Source organism: Microcaecilia unicolor, unplaced genomic scaffold (genome assembly GCF_901765095.1).
Source record: "Microcaecilia unicolor unplaced genomic scaffold, aMicUni1.1, whole genome shotgun sequence".
Taxonomy (NCBI): domain Eukaryota; kingdom Metazoa; phylum Chordata; class Amphibia; order Gymnophiona; family Siphonopidae; genus Microcaecilia; species Microcaecilia unicolor.
This window is the reverse complement of record NW_021963595.1, coordinates 37,728-55,760: the sequence shown is the minus strand read 5'-3', so window position 1 is coordinate 55,760 and position 18,033 is coordinate 37,728. Positions and strand designations below refer to the sequence as shown.

Below are 18,033 nucleotides of genomic sequence, written 5' to 3'. Positions count from 1 at the left end.
TCTCTGAAAGACCTGACGTTGAAAGCAGTCTTTTTGGTGGCTATCACTACAGCCAGAAGAGTTTCCGAGCTCCAGGCGCTCTCATGTCGAGAGCCTTTTCTGCAGTTCACTGAGGCAGGAGTGACTATTCGCACAGTGCCTTCCTTCCTGCCCAAGATTGTTTCTCGCTTCCATGTGAATCAGCAGCTCTGTCTCCCTTCCTTTTGTAGGGAGGACTACCCAGAGGAGTACTCTGCTCTTAAATATCTGGATGTGAGACGAGTCATCTTCAGATACTTGGAAGTGGCCAATAATTTCCGGAAATCGGATCATCTGTTTGTCCTGTTTGCAGGTCCTCGTAAGGGTCTGCAGGCTGCTAAGCCTACAGTGGCAAGATGGGTCAAGGAAGCCATTGCAGCGGCTTATGTGGCCGCGGGGAAGGTGCCGCCTATCCAGCTGAAGGCTCACTCCACGAGAGCTCAGGCGGCCTCGATGGCAGAGGCCGGATCCGTCTCCTTGGAAGAGATATGCAAGGCGGCAACTTGGGCTTCGGCTCATACATTCTCCAAGCATTACCGTTTGACTGTGGCTGCACGGGCGGAGGCCCGGTTTGGAGCTTCAGTGTTGAGGTCAGGGATTTCAATGTCCCGCCCTGGGTGAGTACTGCTTCGGTACATCCCACCAGTCTATGGATTGATCAGCTTGATGATATGGAAGGTAAAATTATGTATAATCATACCTGATAATTTTCTTTCCATTAATCATAGCTGATCAATCCATAGCCCCTCCCAGATATCTGTTCTGTTTTTATTCTGGTTGCATTTCAGGTTCAAGTTTAGTCTTCAGTTATTTCAGAAAGACTTCGTGTTCAAGTTCTTTCACTTGGATTCTTCAAGAGTTGAGACGAGTTTGTGTTACAGTGAGCTGCTGCATTCCTCTCCCCTCCGTTTTACGGGGCTGGATTGAGACATAAATTCTGCCGGCACTCCCTCCCGCTTCGTGCGGCTGTAGGGCAGCTTTGTACCCCTCCCGCTTCGGCGGTGTTAGGGTCAGTCAGCTCCTCCCGCGGTTGCGGTTGCAGGATAAGCCAGATCCCCCCGCATCGGCGGGTGTGGTGTCCCTCCCCCGTTCCGCGGGGATGAGCTGGACGGATTCCCCTCCCCCACTTGTGTGGGGATGAGCTGGGTTAATTCCCCTCCCCCGTTTCGGCGGTGGTGAGCTGGGCAGAGTGTCCCTTCGTGGGTGTAATTCTCTAAGTGCTGAGTCCTGCGGATGGAGCTTTGATATCGACATACTGAGGAGTTTCCGGCAGCACATGACCACATATAGGGAGGCAAAAGTTTGCTCTCTATCTCCACCTGCTGGTAGATGGACACAACCCACCAGTCTATGGATTGATCAGCTATGATTAATGGAAAGAAAATTATCAGGTATGATTATACATAATTTTACCATAGACAGTTCTGCATAGGAATTACAATAATTAAAATGACCAACTCCATTTGATTGAAATAACGCAGATATTCTACAAATGGTACCAACATTTTTTGACTACAGCAGCAACCTGTTTCTCCATCGTTAAAGAAACATCTAAAATAACACCCAGCACCTTCAGCTCTTCAAAGGGGTTAAAACCATAACTGGTAACCACTGGACAGATGGTCAAGAGCCTAGGCTTATGAAGCCATAATAATGTTTTCATTGATTTATATAAACTCAACCAACTCTCCACCTGTGTTTAAATGACAGCTAAGGGAACACTTATTATGCTTGGCACAGTATATTTCTGCCTGAAGAGGACTGCCTTGATTGTTACTGATAAGGTCTCGGAAATTGAAACCATTTGATAGTTCCTTTTTTGGAATCATGGTAATTGCTGCTTTGTCTGTCTAGCTTGTAGAGTCTGTATAATTATTGATGTGGTATGTTTATTTGTGTTTATATACATTTTGTTGTGCTCTGCCCTGAATAAGGACGGATTAGAAATAATTCTAATTCCACCTCTCTTAAACCCTGATTACTCCTACTTTATAACCTCCTCATCCTCAGAAAATGTACAAAAATATGAGTACATATAATACAAAAAAAAAAACCAACATCTCTGTTAACTTTGTTAAAGTTTGAACATACTATTCAATAATACTGGGAATAAACTAGCTCTCTGAGGGGCTGCATATTGCATAAGTACATAAGTAGTGCCATATTGGGAAAGACCGAAGGTCCATCAAGCCCAGCATTCTGTTTCCAACAGTGGCCAATCCGGGTCACAAATAACTGGCAAGATCCCAAAAAAGTACAAAATATTGTATACTTCTTATCCCAGAAATAGTGGATTTTCCCCAAGTCCATTTAATAATGGTCTATGGACTTTTTCTTTAGGAAGCCGTCCAAACCTTTTTTAAACTCTGCTAAGCTAACCGCCTTTACCACATTCTCTGGCAACGAATTCCAGAGTTTAATTACACGTTGAGTGAAGAAAACTTTTCTCCGATTCGTTTTAAATTTACTACATTGTAGCTTCATCACATGCCACCTAGTCCTAGTATTTTTGGAAAGCGTAAACAGACGCTTCACATCTACCCGTTCCACTCCACTCATTATTTTATAGACCTCTATCATATCTCCTCTCAGCCGCCTTTTCTCCAAGCTGAAGAGCCCCAGCCACTTTAGCCTTTCCTCATTGTGTCCTTCCCATCAAGAAAGTCAAAACTATTTTAGGGAGTCTGCACTGCACCTATCGACTCCACTCGCTTCACTAGAATTTTATGAATAACCATATTGAATGCAGCTTGAAGATCTAGCACAATGATCCCTCCTTCTTTTCCTTGATCCAACCTTATACACATCCTGACCACTAATTCTACTGAAGTAGTCTCTGTTCCATAACCTGCATGAAAACTCGCCTGTCTGGCTGCTAATCCGTTCTCCAGTTCCAAGTGATTAACCAGACCCTAAGTCACTACCTGTCCAACTGATTTGCCCACAAACGGAAGCTGACTAATTGATCTAAAATTATCCACCATAGGTAGTACTGGAGCAAAATATTCAGATGATGGGTGGCATTTGCAAGCAATTGGGTTTTTGTTTTTTTGGCCCTTCTCTGGTTTGACGTCTTAAAATTTACTTTGCAACTGAAGACCCATATGGTAGCAGCTTCCAGAATTAAATTATGTCTCATTTTTTGTTTTTCTGTGTATTTTGAAATTGGATTTTCAGAGACTATCCGTGAAAATATTTACATTTTGTTCCCCCCCCCCCCCCCCTGAGGAAATGTCATGAAAAAGAAAACCATTTCCCTCAAGTAAACCTATGCCTAGCAAAATCCAGGTGGAAAATGGGTCAAAAGTGTCTTATCAAACTAACATTGCTTATTAAACACGTGGAGTGTTTTCAGTAGAATTCATGGATTGGTAACAGAAATTCTGTTTATAAAATACAGTCTATAAAAAGTAAACATGAACCTCTATCAATTTAAGAAGCAAGTTCATCAGATAAAATAGAGTACTGATGGAACGTGGAGGATCCTGCAGATGGCATGCGGTGTGCAAGTATGCACAGAGGCCTCTGGTGCTACTGAGGAGGAGGTGATATGCTGGGGCAGTAAAGCACAGAGCTGATTGTCCTGAGAAAGTATGCACTTGTAACTAAGCCAGGATATGCCAGAGTAACAGAAGGTACAGTACCTTGTTTAAAAAAAAAAAATCTTCTTACCCTTGAACTTGTTTCACATTCTACTGTCTAAAATATACAATTGAAAGTGCATTAAAGTAGGAGTTTTTTTAATTGACCTGCACAATAGTTTTAGTGTGAAAGTAGGAGGATCTATGAAAGTCTGCTTTGTCCTTGCCATTAATCTTAGAAAAAGGAGAGAACTTACATATCTGGGTTCAGCAGACGAGAGGTCAGGTCATCTTTATGTTGTCAGAATTTTATACGTTTTTAAATTATCTTGAATCTTAAGTCCACTGATTATTTATTATTCTGCCTAGTGATGCTTGTGTTTTCTTTTATGGTGTTGAATCCTGAATGTGTGATCTCTGTCAATGTTATTCTGACAGGAGGAGCTGATCCACAGGGGCTAATTCTCCCGCTTTTATCCCCAAGCATGCTTTCTCAGGATAGCCACAATAAATATATGACCTGTATTAACACATACTGTCCTTATTACATGCACATATATCTCACACGAATAAGCTTCTTAGTCATCACTATTGGATTTTTTAAATGAAGTAGTAAAAATGGAAAATGTTGAAGCTGATTCCTATTTTTAAAATATTTGCATTGTTTCTGAGGGCAGTGGGACATGCACACAGTAACATTCTCTTGTAATTTTATTGGAGGGGGGCCTCATTTTTTCTGGAGTACATTCATTTCGGTGGGATAAGGAGGCAGTCTAAAGCTCATGGTCAAGAGGGCCTTTTCAAACCAAACTTGGGTTCCAGGATGAATTATGCATCAATGAATCCAAATTAGTTGATTCTGGCCTTTCTGATATCTCTGTCACACCTACCTGGTAGGTACTTTGACTAGGCCAGTTTAGCCCAAATCAAGGTTTAGATCATTTCTGAGATCTTTACAAGGTGAATCCCATTTGGAAAAACACTAGCCCCTGGTACTTGGCAGGGCAAGGAACTCAGGAGATAGAAGATTCTGTGAAACCATTTTCCATGAGTGACTAAAGTTCTGTGGCCTTAACTTGGACCTCTTGCAAGAGCTGTGCTCTTTCTTTCACAAAAGAATTCTATGTGATCTTCCATATTTTCCCTTCATAGTTCAGCGAATGCAGCCCCAGAATTTGAAGGCCGTGGAGGAGAGGAGCTGGGAACGGAGATCGCAAACACACTGTACAGAATGTTTAATAATGAGAGCAGTCTGGACCTTAAAGCGCTCTGCATCAGTCACGCCGAGCACTGCTGGATTCTCTATGTCGATGTTTTGGTAAGTAAATGGCAAATTAATGCATCTGTATATCATTCTCTAGGAAACGGAGGGGAAGTTGGGAGGGGTTTCTTTTGTAAACATTATTTCTCCGAGGACAAGCAGGCTGCTTGTTCTCACGACTGGGTGACGTCCGCGGCAGCCCCCACCAACCGGAAGAAGCTTCGCGGGCGGTCCGCAAGCAGGGCACGCGCATGCGCGGCCGTCTTCCCGCCCGTGTGCGACCGTTTCCGCCAGTCCTTTCTTTTCCGCGCCTGGAGAGAGTCGTGCGATTGCCGCTCTCTCGTTGTCAGCCCCGGAAAACCGTCGCGTTTTTCGCGAATTCGTTTATTTTTTGTTTCTGTACGTCGCGCGCTTCAGTTCCTTTTTTTTTTCCTCTAAAAAAAAAAAGAGAGCACGCGCTTTATTTTCCCTCGTTTCTAGCGGGGGCGTCGCATTGCGGCCTTGTGGCCGCGCGGTCGATTATTTTTCGAGGTGTGATTTACTGCCACCATCGACGACTTTAACTTCGCCGACGTGATTTTTCCGTCGATGTCCTCGAAGGTCCCGAGTGGATTTAAGAAGTGTGGTCGGTGCGGCCGGCCTATCTCGCAGACCGACACCCACGCTTGGTGCCTCCAGTGCCTCGGGCCGGAGCACAATATCAAGTCGTGTTCTTTGTGTCTTGGTCTCCGGAAACGGACTCAAGTTGCGAGGCAAGGTCTTCGGGACCGCCTTTTTGGAACTTGCGCCGGCCCCTCGACGTCGACCTCGACGGCATCGGTATCGACGGCCGGTTCTTCGGTACCGGTATCGAGGCCCGAGAAATCGGCACCGATGGCATCGACCCCAGGAGCACAGGTCCCGTCGGCCCGCCGGTCCTCCGGTGAGGGTAGGGGTGAGAGGCCGCGTGGGCAATCGGCCCCGGTCACTCCCTCGGCCCATGGCCCTCGGGACCGAACCCTGTCTGACCCGGTTCCTCGAGACCGAGGGGGATCGACCTCCTCCTCCTCCATGCCGCCTGGCACCGATGACGGGCACCGAAAGAAGTCTAAGAAGCGCCGTCATCGGTCCCCTTCGAGGCTTCCGGCTCTTGGTACCGGCGAGGAGTCGACGCCGAAGTGTCCGTGTCGAGAGGAGAGATCCCCTTCGGTTGTGGAGGTACCGACGCGTCAGGGTCCCAGCACTTCGGTGCAGTCTCCTGGACCCGAGCAGCTTCCGGCACCGACGCCTCTACCGGCCCCCCCGTCTTTCCCGGCAGCGGGCCTGGACGAGTGCCTCCAAGCCATCCTTCCGGGCATCCTGGAAGGGCTGATGTGCCAGGCTGTGCCGGCGCCGGGGGTGCTTGCGCCCTCGCCGCTTGCGGCGCCGGTCTCGACCGCCACGCAGGTGGAGTCCCCGTCGACATCGATGGAGGGAGCTTCGTCCCCACCGGCGCGGGAGTCCACCGCTCAACGACACCGAGGCCTCGGTGCCTCGACGTCGAGCCGGGCCCGGTTAAGGACTCAGCTACATGAGCTTATGTCCAATACCGAGGAAGAGGCCTCGTGGGGGGAAGAGGAGGACCCCAGATATTTCTCCTCAGAGGAGTCTGCGGGTCTTCCCTCGGACCCCACGCCTTCACCAGAGAGGAAGCTCTCGCCTCCTGAGAGCCTCTCTTTTGCCTCCTTTGTAAGGGATATGTCTATTTGCATTCCCTTTCCCGTGGTCTCTGTGGATGAGCCGAGGGCTGAGATGCTCGAGGTCCTCGACTATCCATCACCACCTAGAGAGTCCTCCACGGTGCCGTTGCACAATGTCCTCAAAGAGACACTGCTTCGGAACTGGATGAGACCACTATCTAATCCCATCATCCCCAAGAAAGCAGAGTCCCAGTACAGAATCCACTCGGACCCAGAGTTAATGCGGCCCCAATTGCCCCATGACTCGGCGGTCGTGGATTCTGCTCTCAAGAGGGCACGGAGTTCGAGGGATACCGCCTCGGCGCCCCCGGGGCGGGAGTCTCGCACTCTGGACTCGTTTGGGAGGAAGGCCTACCAATCCTCCATGCTCGTGACCCGCATCCAGTCATACCAGCTCTATACGAGCATCCACATGCGGAACAATGTGAAGCAGCTGGCGGACCTGGTCGATAAGCTCCCGCCGGAGCAGTCCAGGCCTTATCAGGAGGTGGTCAGGCAGCTGAAGGCGTGCAGAAAGTTCCTGTCCAGGGGTATCTATGACACCTGTGACGTGGCATCTCGTGCTGCGGCCCAAGGTATAGTGATGCGCAGGCTCTCATGGCTGCGTGCCTCTGACCTGGACAACCGCACCCAGCAGAGACTGGCCGACGTCCCTTGCCGGGGGGATAATATTTTTGGTGAGAAGGTCGAGCAGCTGGTGGACCAACTGCATCAGCGGGAAACCGCCCTCGACAAGCTCTCCCACCGGGCGCCTTCAGCATCCACCTCAGCAGGTGGACGTTTTTCCCGGGCCCGGCAGGCTGTGCCCTATTCTTTTGCAAAGCGTAGGTACACCCAGCCGGCCCGAAGGCCTCGCCAGGCACAGGGACAGCCCCAGCGCGCTCGTTCTCGTCAACAGCGTGCGCCTAAGCAGCCCCCTGCGCCTCCACAGCAAAAGCCGGGGACGGGCTTTTGACTGGATCCACGGGAACATAGCCGCCCTCAAAGTGTCCGTACCGGACGATCTGCCGGTCGGAGGGAGGTTAACATTTTTTCACCAAAGGTGGCCTCTCATAACCTCCGACCAGTGGGTTCTCCAAATAGTGCGGTGCGGATACGCCCTCAATTTGGCCTCCCTGCCACCAAATTGTCCTCCGGGAGCTCAATCCTTCAGCTCCCATCACAAGCAGGTACTTGCAGAGGAACTCTCCGCCCTTCTCAGCGCCAATGCGGTCGAGCCCGTACCACCCGGGCAAGAAGGGCAGGGATTTTATTCCAGGTACTTCCTTGTGGAAAAGAAAACAGGGGGGATGCGTCCCATCCTAGACCTGAGAGGCCTGAACAAATTCCTGGTCAAAGAAAAGTTCAGGATGCTTTCCTTGGGCACCCTTCTGCCAATGATTCAGAAAAACGATTGGCTATGTTCCCTGGATTTAAAGGACGCATACACTCACATCCCGATACTGCCAGCTCACAGACAGTATCTCAGATTCCGCCTGGGCGCATGGCACTTTCAGTATTGTGTGCTGCCCTTTGGGCTCGCCTCTGCCCCACGAGTGTTTACAAAGTGTCTCGTGGTGGTAGCGGCCTACCTATGCAAGCTGGGAGTGCACGTGTTCCCATATCTCGACGATTGGCTGGTCAAGAGCACCTAGGAGGCAGGAGCCCTCCGGTCTATGCAGTGCACTATTCAACTTCTGGAGCTGCTGGGGTTTGTGATAAATTACCCAAAGTCCCATCTCCAGCCAACTCAGTCTCTGGAATTCATAGGAGCTCTGCTGAATACCCAGACGGCTCAGGCCTTCCTTCCCGAAGCGAGGGCCAACAACCTCCTGTCCCTGGCTTCGCAGACCAGAGCGTCTCAGCAGGTCACAGCTCGGCAGATGTTGAGACTTCTGGGTCATATGGCCTCCACAGTTCATGTGACTCCCATGGCTCGTCTTCACATGAGATCTGCTCAATGGACCCTAGCTTCCCAGTGGTTTCAGGCCACCGGGAATCTAGAAGATGTCATCCGCCTCTCCACCAGTTGCCGCACTTCACTGCTCTGGTGGACCATCCGGACCAATTTGACCCTGGGACGTCCATTCCAAATTCCGCAGCCCACGAAAGTGCTGACGACGGATGCATCTCGCCTGGGGTGGGGAGCTCATGTCGATGGGCTCCACACCCAGGGTCTGTGGTCCCTCCAGGAAAAGGATCTGCAGATCAACCTCCTGGAGCTCCGAGCGATCTGGAACGCACTGAAGGCTTTCAGAGATCGGCTGTCCTACCAAATTATTCAAATTCGGACAGACAATCAGGTTGCAATGTATTACATCAACAAGCAGGGGGGCACCGGATCTCGCCCCTTGTGTCAGGAAGCCGTCGGCATGTGGCGTTGGGCTTGCAAGTTCGGCATGCTCCTCCAAGCCACATACCTGGCAGGTGTAAACAACAGTCTGGCCAACAGACTGAGCAGAGTCATGCAACCGCACGAGTGGTCGCTTCATTCCAGAGTGGTACGCAAGATCTTCCGAGAGTGGGGCACCCCCTCGGTGGACCTTTTCGCCTCTCAGACCAACCACAAGCTGCCTCTGTTCTGTTCCAGACTACAGGCACACGGCAGGCTAGCGTCGGATGCCTTTCTCCTCCATTGGGGGACCGGCCTCCTGTATGCTTATCCTCCCATACCTTTGGTGGGGAAGACCTTACTGAAGCTCAAGCAAGACCACGGCACCATGATTCTGATAGCGCCCTTTTGGCCCCGTCAGATCTGGTTCCCTCTTCTTCTGGAGTTGTCCTCAGAAGAACCGTGGAGATTGGAGTGTTTTCCGACTCTCATCTCGCAGAACGACGGAGCGTTGCTGCACCCCAACCTTCAGTCCCTGGCTCTCACGGCCTGGATGTTGAGGGCGTAGACTTCACTGCTTTGGGTCTGTCTGAGGGTGTCTCCCGTGTCTTGCTTGCCTCTAGGAAGGATTCCACTAAAAAGAGTTACTTTTTCAAGTGGAGGAGGTTTGTCGTTTGGTGTGAGAGCAAGGCCCTAGAACCTCGTTCTTGCCCTGCACAGAACCTGCTTGAATACCTTCTGCACTTATCAGAGTCTGGCCTCAAGACTAACTCAGTAAGGAATCACCTTAGTGCGATTAGTGCTTACCATTATCGTGTGGAAGGTAAAGCCATCTCTGGAGAGCCTTTAGTCGTTCGATTCATGAGAGGCTTGCTTTTGTCAAAGCCCCATATCAAGCCTCCTACAGTGTCATGGGATCTCAACGTTGTCCTCACCCGGCTGATGAAACCTCCTTTTGAGCCACTGAATACCTGCCATCTGAAGTACTTGACCTGGAAGGTCATTTTCTTGGTGGCAGTTACTTCAGCTCGTAGGGTCAGTGAGCTTCAAGCCCTAGTAGCTCATGCTCCTTATACCAAATTTCATCACAACAGAGTAGTGCTCCGCACCCACCCAAAGTTCCTGCCGAAGGTGGTGTCGGAGTTCCATCTTAACCAGTCAATTGTCTTGCCAACATTCTTCCCCAGGCCGCATACCCGCCCTGCTGAACGTCAGTTGCACACATTGGACTGCAAGAGAGCATTGGCCTTCTACTTGGAGCGGACACAGCCCCACAGACAGTCCGCCCAATTGTTTGTTTCTTTCGACCCTAACAGGCTAGGGGTCGCTGTCGGGAAACGCACCATCTCCAATTGGCTAGCAGATTGCATTTCCTTCACTTACGCCCAGGCTGGGCTGGCTCTTGAGGGTCATGTCACGGCTCATAGTGTTAGAGCCATGGCAGCGTCAGTGGCCCACTTGAAGTCAGCCACTATTGAAGAGATTTGCAAGGCTGCGACGTGGTCATCTGTCCACACATTCACATCACATTACTGCCTCCAGCAGGATACCCGACGCGACAGTCGGTTCGGACAGTCGGTGCTGCAGAATCTGTTTGGGGTGTAAATCCAACTCCACCCTCCAGGACCCGAATTTATTCTGATCAGGCTGCACTCTCAGTTAGTTGTTCTTCGTAGGTCAATTTTCTGTTGTATCCTCGCCGTTGCGAGGTTCAATTGACCTGGGTTCTTGTTTTGAGTGAGCCTGAGAGCTAGGGATACCCCAGTCGTGAGAACAAGCAGCCTGCTTGTCCTCGGAGAAAGTGAATGATACATACCTGTAGCAGGTGTTCTCCGAGGACAGCAGGCTGATTGTTCTCACCTACCCTCCCTCCTCCCCTTTGGAGTTGCGTTTTCATCTTTTGCTTGTCATTCAACTGGCGGGAACGGTCGCGCACGGGCGGGAAGACGGCCGCGCATGCGCGGTGGGCGTGCCCTGCGTGCGGACCGCCCGCGAAGCTTCTTCCGGTTGGTGGGGGCTGCCGCGGACGTCACCCAGTCGTGAGAACAATCAGCCTGCTGTCCTCGGAGAACACCTGCTACAGGTATGTATCATTCACTTTAAATTTCCACTTGTGAAATCTTTTTGTTGTTGTTGAATGGATGCACACTTGTGTGTCCCTACACCAATGTGAAAAAATATACCCATGTCCAGCTCCTCTTGGCCTTCCTGATTTCTTCTGAAAATTTGCTGTGCTTCAGATACAAAGCCAAAAATTTATTAGATGGTACAGCTGCATGTAAATATTCATGAAATAAGCAGATCCAGAAAAGTTACCTGTGCCAGAATTATCATGTACCCTCTGAAATGTCCTGAAAATTATATGTACATATAAAACCAAAAAAGCTGTTATATGGCTTTAAATTTCCCTAAATCTTCTGAAATGTTGCTTGAAGAGATGTTGGAAAAAATATCTATTTAAGGCCAAAATAATTTCAGAAGCATTCCCTATAAACATGTACTGGTGCCTTCCAAAGAGGAAGAGGGTCAAGAACAAGACTGATGATGACACAAGAGGTCTTTCTGTGGATTATTTGAACCTCAGACTTTGGAAAGATTGTTGGCAGATCTCTAACAGTGCACAGGGGTAGGAGCTGAGGCACCAAGTTTATAGTCTGTTCAGATATATAGTCAGATGTTCTTAGTCTTTTTAGGGATGTAATTAGTTGAGTGAGGAAGGCTGTCAAGGTAGTTTTAAAGAAGTAAGATTTAAAACCCCACTGACCTGCCCCCTCATCCCCACCAGTACAGTGCTGGCATTGGAGCAGATCTACACAGAGCCCCTAGGCAACATTGAACATCAGTGTTTTCCACAAAATGTACAGAGTCTAACCAGCCTTCTGCAAACTTTCAGCTCTGTTCAAAGAGTTAATCCTTACTGGCTCAGTAAGCAAATGCCACACACAAATAGCTTTGAAGTGAAGGAAATAGTGAAGCCAAAATAATTGGCATCATACACCCTCCTGTGCAGGGCCAGCTCAAGAAACTTTGTCACCCTGAACCAACCTATGCATCGGTGCCCCTCCTCCATCCAGCATCCCTCCCTACACTCCTCCTCCTCCTCCTTCCCACAATCCAATATCTCTCCCATACCCAATGATAAAGGATACCAAAAACACACTTCCTTCTAGGCTCCCCGTGGTTCAGCATCTCTTCCTTTCTCTCAACCTGTCCCCCCCTCCCAGTGTATTGTTAGTGGTCAGTAGCAGTGGCGGCGGTTCACACATTCTGCCTGCAGCTGGCCCGGGGCCTTCCCTCTACTGCTTGCTGTCTCACTGGAAACAGGAAGTTGTGTTGGAGGGGGCAGGGTGCACATGGGGAAGACTCCTGGCCAGCCACAGGCGGCATGCGTGAATCACTGCTGCTGCCAGCAACCTCTAGGGGTTTGGAGGTACATGGAGAGGAGGGTTTGAGACAGAGAGTGGATCCTGCACCATGGGTGGAGAGGAGGAAGAGACCACGGAGGGGGGGGCTTAGAGAGAGCAGTGATTTTTGTGCCCTTTATCACTACTTCCTCATCTGGTCCATAGGTTGAGCCGGCCCTGCTCCTGTGATTAACATAGCTGTTGCTATTGCTAGCATGTATTGTTAGCATAGTTATTTAATACTTTAATCTTGGGGCATTCAGATTGAGCAGCAGTGGGCTGCATGATCAGAAGTCCATATGTATGTGGGTCATGAATATTTTAGCCAATTATAGTATGATTTATACATATCTGTGAATCTCTTCTGAAATAGTGACTTCAAATAGCTCTTCAGTGCTTCAGAATCATGTATGCTAGTTAATTAGTTGTAAATTTCATTTTGCTAAAACTTAAGTGGGTGGCATCCTAGGTCAGGCGGGTCACATGTTGGATGCTCCTGTTTTAACCTCATGCTGTGTGTTGCTGTGCACTTTTTTAAGAGGTCAAATTTATTAGTAGAGCAAGATATTTCTTGAAGCCCCTAACCTGTCCCACCCAATTTGAGACTGCTTTCTAAGATTCAGTATTTCCTTAAAAAAAAATAATAATCCAGTTTTCATAGACCACCTCCACCAAAAGCTCAAAGCTGTTTAAAATATAAAATACAGTTACAAAATAAACAGAGCAGATAAAATTATGAAAAATAATTAGAAAGCATCCATGTCTTAACATTTTTCTAAAACTCCAATACCCACTTTCCGACCTAAGTTGCAAAGGAAGAGAGTTCCACAATTCAGGAGCAACAGATACCAACATTTGTTTGCAATTAGACAGTTTCTTAAAAACTGAAGCAGGAAGAAACTGAATCTTATTAAAATGAGCAAATAAGAGGAACGAGATCTCGATTGAAGAAGTAGTTAAAGATGCAAAATAATTTGGACTAAGACCATAAAGAATTTTAAATGGAAAACAAAGCAGCTTGAATTGTATTCCTACATTTCTGGATTGCCTTCCCAGTCTTAACACCCAAGTCAGTGCACAAAAAAGAAAAAGTTGAAAAGAACATTAAAAACGACATATCAAATACAGTATCGACAATCAGCAGTATGCACAATAATTTTCTGACATCTCTTAAGCAGAAGGAATGAGAGAGGAGGTTCAGCCCAACAGATCCTCCTGAACTATCTCTACCCCTCAGTGGTGAGGGTTGGGGAAGCTCTGGCCTGAAGAGGGTGGCCTGATATAAAATGGGGGAGAGAGGAGATTGAGAACAGAGATATGCTAGACCACGGGGGGGGGGGGGGGGGTTAGTCAAGAACAGAGAGAAATATTTGACCATGGGGGGGGGGAGGAGATCGAGGACAGAGAGATGTTGGACCATGGGGAGAAGATCAAGAATAGAGAGATGCTAAAGCAGGAAAGCAGGGTGAAGAGAGAATGGTCAGTGGTATGGGATTTGATATACTGCCTCATAAACTAAGTTTTTGTTCCTGGGGCAATGGAGGGTTAAGTGACTTGCCCAGAATCACAAGGAGCTGCGGTGGGAATCAAACCCAGTTCCCCAGGTTCTCAGCCTACTGCACGAATCAGTAGGCGGAGGCAAGGGAAAAGAATGAGAAGGAAGAGAGTGGGAGGCTATGGGGGTATTGGGGGGGGTGAGTGGGTATAGGGAGACAAGGCAGATGCTGGACGAAGGGTCTGATGCTAATATTCTGAGGATGAGAGTGGGAGAAGGGGCTGAGGTGACACAAAAATTAAAATATTCATTTAAAGTTTAAATTATGGTGGCTAGTTACAGTATCAGTATTTGTGAGGGTGGGGTTATGAATATTAGTTAGTAATCAAAATTTTGGGTGGGGACTCCATGGGCCTTAGCCCCGATTCTTTTAAGTACCTAGTAATGCCTTTGCTGAATGGTCAGTTCGCCTTTCTAGTTTCTTCCAAACCTTTGCTACCTCATCCCAGCTTCTAGCAAGAGGACGAGGAGTTGGTGGCATGGGATCCCAGGTACTTCTTAACACCCTTCTTCCTGTCCCAGTGCAGTAGAGATCCGCAGAGCATCAGGCAGATCAAACAGTAGATCTGAGTTGTGAACCACATAGGCAGCAAAGGCATCAGTGGCAGGGAGAGCAGTTTAGAGAATTACTGGGCCTGCTGCATCACCAACTGCGTTTTCATGTCATCTGAAATGGAACCACTGAGGAAGGGGGCAGAGGAGATGTGCGGGGAGGGTACAGATGTACACACCACTGCTGTCCCTTCAAGGAAAAAGTCAACAAAAGTTAGAACTGAATTACAGTGATGTGAAAAACGTTTGCCCCCCCCCCCCCCCCCCCCCCACCCAACTTCCCCTGTTATTGCATATATTTTACATGTAATGGTTTCTAATGTTTAACCAACATGTAATAGTAGACAAAGGGAACCTGAGTAAACACATCACTATTTTAATACTATTTCTGCATTTATTTAAGGAACATCATTACCCATGTAAAAAGTAAGTGCCCCTAAACTTAATAACTGGTTTCTTAGCGTCAGCAGCAGATGAATCCAGAGACTTGTGGGTTGTGACCATCTGCCAGTAGGTGGAGATAGAAATTGCACTGTCTTATAGAATGCTCCTTGATCAGTCAGTATTCTTTATCTCCAGCAGGTGGATGGATGTTCTCTCAAGCTCTTGGTCTTACTGGTCTTAATCTGGGTCTCCCAGTTTAGTTGAGTTATGGGGTGTGCAGCTGAGTGGTGCTGCCTTAAGGGGGGGGTATACCTGGTCACCCCAGGTCCCTCCCCCACCCTGCTGCCCCTCTCCTGCCCTTCTCCATTGTCCTCCAGACTGTGGCTCTGCAGTTTAAAAAAAAAAAAAAAAAGGGGGGGGGAGATACTGGTGCCCCCAGTCAGGGCTGTGAAAAGAGAGGATGGTTGTTTGTCTCTGGATCCACTACTTCACAAGCAGGACTATTGTTAGTGCCCTAGGGTGAGTCTCCAACTTTTTATTTGTCTCTGCTTCCTGCAGTTTTCTCCTTGTAGCAGGCGATTTAAAGAAAACAAAAAAAATCACGGCGGCAGTGACTCTTCCCTTGGCCAGTGGGGCAGGTTTGTGGTGGAGTACCAGGGTGGTGCTGTTGCGGTCTATCTTGCCCAGTGTCCTGCTTCCAGCAGTGGCCAATCCAGGTCTCAAGTACCTGGCAGAATCCCCATTAATAGCAAGATTCCATGCTTACCAGTCCCGGGGCAAGCAGGAATAGGCCAGCTAACTCTGTGCTATGTGCTAGATTGGCTGTGTGGTTTTCCCACAGTAGCTCTCATCTCTGGTTTGGTGCACTGTCTCTGGCCAGAACTATTACACACTGGGTTCAGCCACAACTGTCAACCGCCATTTGCTGTAGGTTGTAGTATCTGAGACTACTTCTATGGCACCTTTTCTTCGTATAGGACAGCTAGCGCTTATTATTTATTATGTGGTTATACTAAACAACCTAGACTGCGATCCTGGATCCAGAGGTTGCTGGTTCATGTCCTGCCACAGCATGCCATCAATAAGGCTCAGGGGTGCTAACAACTATTTTCTACTACGCCATCTAGCTCTGACTCTCAGCCTTACTGGTTAGCTCCAGTGCACAGCCATGCCAACCTGTTCTAGGTCGCAGCCACCCCAACCATTTCTTGGCACGCTCACCAAGAGGATAGATCTGGCTTAGATATTGGGTACATAAGTACATAAGTAGTGCCATACTGGGAAAGACCAAAGGTCCATCTAGCCCAGCATCCTGTCACCGACAGTGGCCAATCCAGGTCAAGGGCACCTGGCACGCTCCCCAAACGTAAAAACATTCCAGACAAGTTATACCTAAAAATGCGGAATTTTTCCAAGTCCATTTAATAGCGGTCTATGGACTTGTCCTTTAGGAATCTATCTAACCCCTTTTTAAACTCCGTCAAGCTAACCGCCCTTACCACGTTCTCCGGCAACGAATTCCAGAGTCTAATTACACGTTGGGTGAAGAAAAATTTTCTCCGATTCGTTTTAAATTTACCACACTGTAGCTTCAACTCATGCCCTCTAGTCCTAGTATTTTTGGATAGCGTTTTGTGTCTTCTAGTCACATTTGGTATGCTACCCTTAGAGGTAAGCTTTAGTTTGGAAGACCTCTAGAGTTGTTGGTTTAAGACCTACAGGACAAGCCTCAGCATTCATCACAGTCTTGTACATTCCAGTGCCAAAGGACTGCAGTCCAGGCAATCTACCTTTCTGGGCTCCCACTTTAACAAGGGCAAGCCGACTTTCATGCTGACAGCCAGTATTGGGCGTCCCATTCAGGTCTATTCATACCTTCCGCATGTACCTGTGAATGAGTCTCTGTTCACTCCTCACGTTTCATAATGTATGGTCACTTCTTCAGGTTCCATGAGGAGTGGATCTAAAACACATTTGACCAATGTGTCCTGGTGAAACAGCAGGGTTACAACTGGAGTTCTCCCATTCCTCTGCAGGTTTTCCTTGGCATCGTCTTATAGGGTCCAGGCCACGTTTCTAAATTTCAAGTGGTTGTAGTCACCTTGCACACACTTTTTCACTTAGGCACAGTAGAGACTGTATTTAGTTGCATGTTTGGAATAGGACTTATTCCATTTACTTGTTTAAGGAAGGTTTGGACTGCACCGAGTCCGCATCTCACAGTGGGAGAATCCTATCCTCTGGTCTTTACAGAACTGCTTTAATTCAGACACGTTATTTGTAGGTTTTTGTGCATGAACTGCTCATTTCAGGTTCCACCACAGCATCACTGTTGGGTTTAGGTCAGAACTTTCACTAGGCCAATCTAAAACGTTAATTTTGTTTCTCCTCAGCCATTCAGATGTAAATTTGCTTTTGTATTTTGCATCATTGTCTTGCTACATTACCAATTACACTTAAGTACATAAGTATTGCCACATGACAGTCTATAATAGTTTCTGTCCAGTTGGGGGTGTGTCTACCTTCCTGGTTCTCAAGGAGACATGTTTTTCTTATCCTCACGTTTCACATTCCCATAGAAATTTCTGTGCTTGGCAACCCTTGCTGAACATTGTCAATTGATGGCCCTGACATTCAGCTTTTCCTCTTTACTGCAGTCATTTTTCAAGGTCAGAGTAGTGGTGTCTGCTTTCCTTCACAAAGGTGGATTGCAGCTTCTGCCGTACCGACCTACTGGCTAATTGGTGACTCTTTGTATCAAAGAATGTGCAGGTTTCTTCCATTCTGCTTTTTTAAATGTTCTGTGGCTTGGTCTTCATGTCAGCAGGAGTCAGTTGTTTACAACACAACTCTTGGAGTATCTGGGCGTGATCTTTCCCATAGGCTTCAGGATGACGTTTATTCCTCATGCTGCTTCACACAGATTTGCATAGGTCAGATTCTACTTTCCCTACCAGGTCCTGGGATCTGGGGATATGTGTGCTTTCTAGGCGACATGGTCTCTCTCTTAGAATCTGACTCATGGAAGAATGTCCATGTCAGACTTCTTTAGTGGTCCCTTCTCCACAGTTGGGCTCCATCCCTCTGGGACTCTCTAAGCCAATCTCATTCTCAGTTGTTTTGTTTTTGTTACATTTGTACCCCGCGCTTTCCCACTCATGGCAGGCTCAATGCGGCTTACATGGGGCAATGGAGGGTTAAGTGACTTGCCCAGAGTCACAAGGAGCTGCCTGTTCCTGAAGTGGGAAT

General features: G+C 48.1%; 1 protein-coding gene across 1 annotated transcript in view; it reads left to right on the top strand.

The window, feature by feature from the left end:
- LOC115459491 (exosome complex exonuclease RRP42-like) overlaps positions 1-18,033 on the top strand; it is a gene marked incomplete at its 5' end in the record, with an annotated part of 36,799 nt that overhangs the window by 11,680 nt on the left and 7,086 nt on the right. Inside the window, 1 exon segment of the mRNA XM_030189294.1 lies at positions 4,752-4,917. Coding sequence (XP_030045154.1) covers positions 4,752-4,917 — 166 coding nt within the window.